The sequence below is a fragment of the Ipomoea triloba genome, chromosome 3 (genome assembly GCF_003576645.1).
Source record: "Ipomoea triloba cultivar NCNSP0323 chromosome 3, ASM357664v1".
In the NCBI taxonomy this organism is placed as follows: domain Eukaryota; kingdom Viridiplantae; phylum Streptophyta; class Magnoliopsida; order Solanales; family Convolvulaceae; genus Ipomoea; species Ipomoea triloba.
In genome coordinates, this window is record NC_044918.1 from 8,088,030 (window position 1) to 8,098,176 (window position 10,147).

At 33.8% G+C, this 10,147-nt stretch overlaps 1 protein-coding gene across 1 annotated transcript; it reads right to left on the minus strand.

Moving 5' to 3' along the window:
- Positions 1–3,858: 3,858 nt before the first annotated feature.
- On the minus strand, positions 3,859–6,239 carry LOC116012856 (protein FAR1-RELATED SEQUENCE 5-like). Its single transcript, XM_031252531.1, has 4 exons — positions 5,311–6,239; positions 4,338–4,474; positions 4,084–4,241; positions 3,859–3,975 (listed from the first exon to the last, which is right to left on the minus strand). Exons 1-4 carry the CDS (start codon positions 6,237–6,239, stop codon positions 3,859–3,861), a joined length of 1,341 nt encoding a protein of 446 aa, XP_031108391.1.
- Positions 6,240–10,147: the final 3,908 nt, after the last annotated feature.

Below are 10,147 nucleotides of genomic sequence, written 5' to 3' on the forward strand. Positions count from 1 at the left end.
ACTCACTGCAAGATGTGAGTAAAATCAAAGAACTGAATTGGTGTGCTTACACCATAAAGAGTCTGCTAGACATTGCAGAGACCTGGAAATCAAACAATGATTCCTCATACAGTGGCCCTGCAACTTTCCTGATGGTATGCAATACTAACTTATTCTTATAATTCTATAAATTATTGAATAAAATGCCTTACTTGAGTCTGTGTATTCTATGTGTACTCTGTTGAAGGTTTCTGTGTATTCATGTTCACATTCTGTGTATTACTGAGTAATATTCTGTGTATTGTAGTTATTCATTATGTGTATTCACTTATATATCTCTGTGCATAGTCCTAAATACTAAACCATAAGTCATAGATCATAACCACTAAATGTTTGTTCTAATCTTTGTTTTTTTTTTTATTCTTTGAAGCTTTCTTACCTTGATCGAATCCAGATCAGAGGGCTTGTTCTCACACAAAACCCTCCAACCATTAGAGAATGGACAACAAAAGACCTTAAAGCAACGCTTGCAATGCATAGGAAGCCAGGGAAATATGGTAGAGGAAAAGTGATTGATAGAAGGCCAATGCTTGAGGAGGAAGTCACTCATAAACCAATTGAGTCTGAAACTGTGCAACAAGTTACTGACTCCCTGAAGAAAATGAGTTCTAGTATTGCAGAGTTTGGAGAAGTCATGGCTGGAATTGGAACCAACAATTCAGCAGCTGAAATCATAAACACTTTTGTCAACTTCTCCCACACTGTCAATCCAACACCAAGTCCAAATCCAACCCCACCGGTCCCACCCGAGAGCTTGCTAAAAGATGATGATGTCTTCAACGAGCCAAGCTTCTTAGAGGCAGTCGTTGAACTTGAAGCTGCATTCTATGCAACCATGAGGAACATCTCTCTTGAAATCCATGCACCTTCTTTCCAGCTGTTAACTCCGACACCATCACCACCACATTCTGAAGATCAACAAGCAGCAACAACATCACCAACAGAAACAACAGCACCAGCAGCAGCACTAGCAACAACAGCACCACCACATGCAGCAGCAACAACAACAAAATCACCAGCAGCAACATCGCATGCACCACCAACAGCAACCCCATCCCCAAGAAGGCGATCACAAAGAGGAAAATCAGCCCAGCCTACACTGGAGAAGACCCCACCACCAACAACACAGAGAGAACAACAAAGAGAAGCAACAACGTCTCCAAAATCTCCCGAGATAGCAACCATGTTGGAATCATTGGTTGAAAATATTTCTAAAGTGCCTACAAAGCAACAACAAGTAGCCCCATCTGCTTCAATACCATCTGCTACAACATTGCTGACAAAAACACCAATAACACCAAAAACACCAGCTGAAATTGAATTTGAAAGGTATACACCTATGCTTATAACACTTTATAATTTACTAATACTTGTGCTTATATTCTGTGTATCTTATTGAGTGAGTCTGTGTATTCTAACATTTCATTCTGTGCATTCTGTATATTAAAATTTTTATTCTGTAATTCACTTAGACTATATATTCTGTGTATTACATGGTAGTATTTTGTGTATTACATGCTATCATTCTATGTATTGACTATTATATTTCTGTGTATACACAGCATCCTTGCAGAGTCTGAAGAGGAAATTGAAGATGTCCACACAAAGAAAAGACCACAAAGAAAGTTGAAACAACTTCCTCTGGCCTTACGCTCACCATATTGGGCACAAAACAGAACAAAGCTGACAAACATTTCAGCTAAGCAAAAAATCTTTTCAGACTACGCATTCTTGTCTTGTGGTGGTCAATATTCAATGAAGTAAGTTCCATTTTGATAACTTTTACTAGACATACATCATATTACTTAACATGTTATTTCCTTATGATTAATCTATATTTTACTTTGTGTAGTGATATGCTTTACATAGGAAACAATTTGGTTGCTAACTGGGAGGATTTCTTGTCATTAGCATCCGGTTATGTATCTACCAACATTGTGCAAATTTGGTGCCAACTGATGAGTTTACTGGACATGAGAAGATCAATTAACAAGCCAAAAAGGGTTTTCTTCTCAGAAATTGTTTTTGTAAGTAAACATTTTACTCTAAACTTTTTTTTTCTTTCCTTTATTCATACCAATGCATTGTATAACAAAAAAAAAACAAATTTTTGCAGATGACGTTGGAAAGTGCAACAAATTTGCAGAATAGTAAAAGTGCTGCCTCAAAGGCCATTTTGAAAGAATTCTGCGGAGCAATTGATCACCAACTAGACTCAATTTCTCTTGATATAAGTGATGCCAGCCTTGTAAGTACAAAATAACTATACCTTAATTATTTAAATTCTGTATATTATTCATTTGAATTGTCCATATAACACAAACTGATTTGTTTTTTTTTACTACTCTTAACAGGTATTCTTCAGTATCCTCAGGCACCAACATTTCTACTTGTTGTGCTTTAATTTCTTGACATCAAGACTTCAAATAATTGACAACATGCCTATTCCTGAAGGAATTAAAGCACAAGACAAGTATGAAGGTTGTCCGGAGAAACTAGTAAGAAATCTCATCTCTATTAAATTCTGTGTATCTTACTAAGTGAGTCTGTGTATTCTAACATTTCATTCTGTGTATTCTGTATATTACAAAAGTATATTCTGTATATGACTTAGACTACATATTCTGTGTATTACATGCTGTGATTCTGTGTATTCTGTCATACTAATTACACACAACTATATCGATATTCTACAGTTGATTGCCTTCACTAAGTATCTCGCAATAAAGAAGATTGCACTTGCAAAGGAGATGAAATCAATGAGAGTGCAATACGTGCAGATGCCTTGGCAAAATGACGAAAATGCTGTAGATTGTGCCATATACTCGATGAGGCATATGCAGACTTACACAGGCACATCAATAGAAGACTGGAATACAGGACTCACTGGGGGCCCTGAAGATGTGAGTATAAAACTATTCTTTCAACTTTCTTCCATATTAAAATATTTAACAATTTATTTCTAATTAATTTTGCATTCTATTTTTGCAGAATACATTCCTCACATCACTGAGAGCTAAATATGCCGCAACCATACTCATGTCAAAATGGAATACCCTTCTACCAGAGATGACAAATGCAGCCAAAGAAATCTACAAACAATCAAAGTGACCGTGTTTGTAAAGATGTTGATTCCTGTAAACTGAAATTGAAACAAGTATCTGAGATGTGTTCTTTATTTTGGAAACTACCCTAACTCTGAAATGAAAAAAAACTTTTTGTCACATCTTATATTATAGGGTGCCAGATCTATTAAGTTTATTCTGTTGATTACGAAATTTATTCTAAGAATGACTTCAATTATATATTCTGTGTATTACGCGGTAACATTATGTGTATTACATGCTGTCCTTCTGTGTATTCAGTTAATGGTAACCCATACCTCTAAGACTAAACCTTAACCCCTAAAACCATAACACATAATAATATTCTGTGTATTACATAGTAATATTCTGTGTATTATTAACTTCAACTCCGTGTATTCAACAATATATCTGTATACATAGTACTGGGTGCTAAACCCTAAACCCTAATGCTAAACCCTGGCTTCCACCTTTGTCTTCTAACTCTAAAAACATATTACAGAGTGCATTTCATATTCTGTGTATTCGGCAGTACTGTTCTGTGTATTACATAGTATCACTCTGTGTATTACAGAGTGCAATATAAAGAAATAACACCAAATGGTTTCTGTTGTTTTGGTAAATAATTCTGTGTATCTTGCAGAAACAGTTTGTGTATTACTTGTAATAGTTTTGTGTATAAAAAGTACAACTGCATGTCTTGAAAAAACAAAACTAACAAACATTAAGACACACTCTAATTGTCCTCTTGATTTGAATTTGACCTAAAATGACAAAAAGTTGAACCTCCAGACATTGGATGAACCAGGTATCCATTACCAGCAATATTAGAAATAGCATCTTCAACTTGAGACTGCCCCACCGATTTTGTTTTAGATGCAGCTATATGAGCAAGCTGCTTTCGACCCCTTGCTTTCTTGTATTTCTTTTCAATCACACTAGTCACCCTCCTATTGCGTACCCCTTTCAACCGCCTGTTTGATGGATCCTTTATAACACCGCTTGACGATTCCACATCACAATCTTCACCTTCAAAGAAAATAGGGTCATACTCATGTTCAACTTTTCTCTTGGCATCTAACACTGCTTGCTCAAAAATTTTGCGTGCTTCGCTGTTTTCTTAGCAATAAACAACCAACTTTTGAAATTTCCTAGTGATCTCTAAAGTCCAAACAGAAGAGGGAACATTAAAGCACTGAGATGGGGGGATAATACCAGCATTCTCGTCTTCCAAAACTCTTTTAGTCCATCTCTTCAGAATATATTTATTTGGAACTTCAGACACACAATGCACGTTTAAAATGCGTAAACAGTGACAGCATAAGATCCCGGTTTCAGTGAACAGCTTGCAACTGCACCAAATATCTAACTCTCTAACGTTAAAAATCACTTCATGCCTAATAATATCAACCTCCGGCCTTCAAACGTGATACTTATACACACCACCTTCAAATTGAACACACTCTTGATAGCATGTGCCCCTTTCAAAAACTGCTCTTCGAACAAGTAATATATCTCAATCGTATAAATATCCCTAGCGTGTGAAAGAATCTTAATGTGATCCATAGCCATTGTAGGTACACCTTGGGAACACCGGACATCTTCCCCGTTTTCTCTACTCCTCCACTCCGAAACAACACCAACAAATGAGCTATAGAAATCACATAGCCCAGCAGTTTTGGATAACCTTCTAGAAATAGAGTGATTTGTGGTTTCACTCCTTTGTGAAGATAAAATACCACCAGAAAAATAATCTTTGTTAAATGCAGGGCACCATTTTTCTCAACATTGATACAGCTTTTCAATCCAAGAATTATTATGGCATTTGTATGTTGTGACCATCCTGGAATACCATAACATATATATTAACTACACCTATTCATATACTATAATGCATACACAGACTCTCATATACAAATACACAAGATCATTCAATTGAATACACAGAATATAAGGGGAGTATTATCAGATATGAAGGCATGGGAATGAAAGCACAGAATCAATACAATAAACATACTCTAACACTACAATACTCAGAATATATCAAGAGAATACACATAATCTGGGTGAGAATTGCCAACTCTGTATACTAATGCAAGCAATTGGGAAAAATATAATACACAGAATACTATAACTAAATAAACATAAATACCATCACCAATACACAGAATTTTTAATGAAAGCATACCTTGTCCAATAAAGCTCAAACTCTGCCTCCGTATCTGTATGTTTCAACAGACAATTGAATATGTCTAGAAAATCTTTTTGATTTCTTAGTCCCTTGATGTGCTTCTTTGAATTCTCACCGATATGCCATATACATAGGCGATGTCTTGAGGTCTGAAAAACTTGGGAAATAGCAGCAGCCATGGCAGCGCATTGATCGGTCATTATACTTTGGGGACTTTTCCCATTCATTGATCTTAAAAATGACCTAAACAACCATACGAACGACTCAATCCTCTCGTTCAACAAAAAACCACATCCAAACATGACGTTCATACAGTGATGGTTCATACCAACGAATGGACCACAAATCATATCATATTTGTTAGTACGATACGTCGTATCGTGAACTAACAAATCTCCAAACAATTCATAGTCTCGCATCATTTTCCCATCTCTCCAAAAAAAGCTGCACAACCTTGACTCATCATCCACTTCGAAATCGAAGAAAAAATCTTTTTCACTTGACTGCCTTTGTCTAAATATTTCAATTAATGTGTTTGAGTCGGTTCCATTCAAATTGTTCAATACATCAGTGCACAGCGAGTTATATGCATCCCTGCTTGTAAAACCAACGAGTGGTGACCCCCCTGATTGTGTTTTAAGAAACCGTAAACCATCAGCCACACAAACACCGCTCTTCTTCAAATCCTTTAGGTAGGAAAGATGATTTCTAGACACTGATCTATGTGACCGTAGAAGATAACTCTTGGTCGTTGGAACAAACTCATGATTATGAAGCTTCTGGTGCTTTGTCACAATCCACATCCCATTCCCATCTAAATCAAATTGAACAGATGCACGACAACCTGTCCGTACATCAACTTTTAAATAACTTCCATTTCTTAAAACCCTTTTAAACCCAGACTTTGAACAATTAAACTCCTTCATCTTCAATTGTTTTGTACCAGCACTATATCTTTGCTTACCCCTCCTCACACTAAAACCTAGCCTGAAAGCATAATCATTATAAACCTCATATGCTTCATCAATAGAACTCACTGACACCCCTAACAAGTCCTGATCAGCTGCAAAAACACAGTGTTTAAGTATCCCTACAGTCAATACACAGAATACATGCCTACAATACACATAGTGTATAACTAGAATACACAGAATATTGGAACCCCAAAATACAAAACACACATCAATACACAGAATATTGGAACCCCAAAATACAAAACACACATCACCACACAGAATATTGGAACCCCAAAATACAAAACACACATCACCCTCTGTTTTACATACAACCCAAAATACAAAACACACATCACCCTCTGTTTTACATACAACTACAATGAATACACAGAGACATTGCCTGAAATACTCACAGTTCATTAAAGGAATACACATAATATCCACACAAATACACAAAACTCATCTTCTACCCTTCCAATAGCATAGTTGTATCATAAAACAATCCTAAAACCAGTATCATATAATCAAAACACACGAATCAAAGCATACGAATTCAATGATTTCATAAACACAAACGAAATCACAAAATCAAACATAAAAAACCTAGATTACGATCGCCTGAAATAACCAATCCAACCGGATCATCGAGTTCTTCAGTCGCAACCACCTCCTGCTGCGAATTGACGCCTTGCATATCCTAATGCCTGAGAATCCAAGAGCTACGACTGTATATTTGTTATTCGTGAGTTCACAAATCGGAGAAGAAGATCGCCATAACCGCCACAACACAAATAATTCAAATTCACTGTTTCTTTTTTTTTTTATATTAGGAAGTTAACGGAGGAAACGGACGTGATTCCCAAAATAACGTCCACTTACTGCCTAATGGACAATACGACGACGTTTTAATTCCTGGCGCACAATGCTACGTCCACCACGGTGCATGGTAAAATTTGCGACTATATATATGTGTGTGTGTGTAAAATTTACATTTAGATTTATTTGTATAGTTAGATATTTATTTAAGAATTTATTGCATCATTTATTTTATTCTTGTGTTTTTTTAGTGACAGATTTTTTGTGTGTTGTATTTATTTATTTTTAGCGATACAATATTATTTCAAATATTGTATAATATTTCTATTATTTTTACAAATATTTAGGCTACCTTTGTATGGCTTTAATTGCTTTTATAACTTATATTTTTATATTTGTTTTAAAGTGAAATAGATATTGTAATGAAATAAAATTATTAGTGAAGTAAATTGTTCTACACAAAAGTACTATCAAATAGAATTATTTATGTTTTTTTAGAGTTACAAATTACATTTATATTGTTTATAGTTATATATTTATTTATAAATTTATTTTAATGTGTCATAGGTCAAAAATGATTATACGTGGGCTATTGACGAGAATTAACAAGAATGAAGAAGAAATATAGTAGAAAAAATATTTCCATGATGTTGTTTCTTATATTTGCCATATTTTACCAGAATTGTAGGGAATAACTAGATATCATCCCGTGCGATCCACGGTCTAAACTTATATACTAATTTATAGAGTATAATAATTTATAGAGTATATACTAATTTATAGAGTATACTAACTTATAAGTATTTTTATAACATTTATAATAAAAGAAAGAGAATTGGATAATGCGTATCTCTTACTGGCTCATAGAGGATAATGTGGTAGTTGATGCTTTAGTAAAGGTAGCAATCAACTGGATTGAGTTTGTACGACCTCCAATTCATATTTTAAGGGATTTTGTGAATGATAGAGGCGATGATGGAGCGTTCTTTCCTGTTAAGTCTTAACTGGGGTTTCCCTTCCTTTGTTTCAAAAAAGAATTTTTTAAAAAAAAAAAGAAAAGAAGAAAGAGAATAATCATTTGTAATTTATATTTTCAATAATAACATAGAATCAAACAAATTATTAAAACATTTGTGTGAGTTAAATTAGTAGTAGAATTATAAAATCTTTCGGGTTCACCACAAATTAAGATTTTGAACCCGNAACCCCAAAATACAAAACACACATCACCCTCTGTTTTACATACAACTACAATGAATACACAGAGACATTGCCTGAAATACTCACAGTTCATTAAAGGAATACACATAATATCCACACAAATACACAAAACTCATCTTCTACCCTTCCAATAGCATAGTTGTATCATAAAACAATCCTAAAACCAGTATCATATAATCAAAACACACGAATCAAAGCATACGAATTCAATGATTTCATAAACACAAACGAAATCACAAAATCAAACATAAAAAACCTAGATTACGATCGCCTGAAATAACCAATCCAACCGGATCATCGAGTTCTTCAGTCGCAACCACCTCCTGCTGCGAATTGACGCCTTGCATATCCTAATGCCTGAGAATCCAAGAGCTACGACTGTATATTTGTTATTCGTGAGTTCACAAATCGGAGAAGAAGATCGCCATAACCGCCACAACACAAATAATTCAAATTCACTGTTTCTTTTTTTTTTTATATTAGGAAGTTAACGGAGGAAACGGACGTGATTCCCAAAATAACGTCCACTTACTGCCTAATGGACAATACGACGACGTTTTAATTCCTGGCGCACAATGCTACGTCCACCACGGTGCATGGTAAAATTTGCGACTATATATATGTGTGTGTGTGTAAAATTTACATTTAGATTTATTTGTATAGTTAGATATTTATTTAAGAATTTATTGCATCATTTATTTTATTCTTGTGTTTTTTTAGTGACAGATTTTTTGTGTGTTGTATTTATTTATTTTTAGCGATACAATATTATTTCAAATATTGTATAATATTTCTATTATTTTTACAAATATTTAGGCTACCTTTGTATGGCTTTAATTGCTTTTATAACTTATATTTTTATATTTGTTTTAAAGTGAAATAGATATTGTAATGAAATAAAATTATTAGTGAAGTAAATTGTTCTACACAAAAGTACTATCAAATAGAATTATTTATGTTTTTTTAGAGTTACAAATTACATTTATATTGTTTATAGTTATATATTTATTTATAAATTTATTTTAATGTGTCATAGGTCAAAAATGATTATACGTGGGCTATTGACGAGAATTAACAAGAATGAAGAAGAAATATAGTAGAAAAAATATTTCCATGATGTTGTTTCTTATATTTGCCATATTTTACCAGAATTGTAGGGAATAACTAGATATCATCCCGTGCGATCCACGGTCTAAACTTATATACTAATTTATAGAGTATAATAATTTATAGAGTATATACTAATTTATAGAGTATACTAACTTATAAGTATTTTTATAACATTTATAATAAAAGAAAGAGAATTGGATAATGCGTATCTCTTACTGGCTCATAGAGGATAATGTGGTAGTTGATGCTTTAGTAAAGGTAGCAATCAACTGGATTGAGTTTGTACGACCTCCAATTCATATTTTAAGGGATTTTGTGAATGATAGAGGCGATGATGGAGCGTTCTTTCCTGTTAAGTCTTAACTGGGGTTTCCCTTCCTTTGTTTCAAAAAAGAATTTTTTAAAAAAAAAAAGAAAAGAAGAAAGAGAATAATCATTTGTAATTTATATTTTCAATAATAACATAGAATCAAACAAATTATTAAAACATTTGTGTGAGTTAAATTAGTAGTAGAATTATAAAATCTTTCGGGTTCACCACAAATTAAGATTTTGAACCCGTATGGATTTCTCACTCTTGATGCAACCACATGTCCACATATTATTGACCATGAACAAAAACTGATTTCTATAATATCAAGCCAACATTTGATAGTGTTTGACATTGACTTTTGTTAACAGTCATTGCATAGGAATTAGGAAAGCATCAATGGAAATTGTCTTCCGTTAAA

What these genes read in the sequence shown, in the direction of transcription:
- LOC116012856 (XM_031252531.1), bottom strand. Translation starts at nt 6,239, where the DNA reads ATGAAGGAGTTTAATTGTTCAAAGTCTGGGTTTAAAAGGGTTTTAAGA. An exon ending in TTTGAGCTTTATTGGACAAG is followed by an intron (nt 4,475 to 5,310) that starts GTATGCTTTCAT and finishes TATTTGGTGCAG; the next exon opens with TTGCAAGCTGTTCACTGAAA. An exon ending in TTTGGAAGACGAGAATGCTG is followed by an intron (nt 4,242 to 4,337) that starts GTATTATCCCCC and finishes TTTATTGCTAAG; the next exon opens with AAAACAGCGAAGCACGCAAA.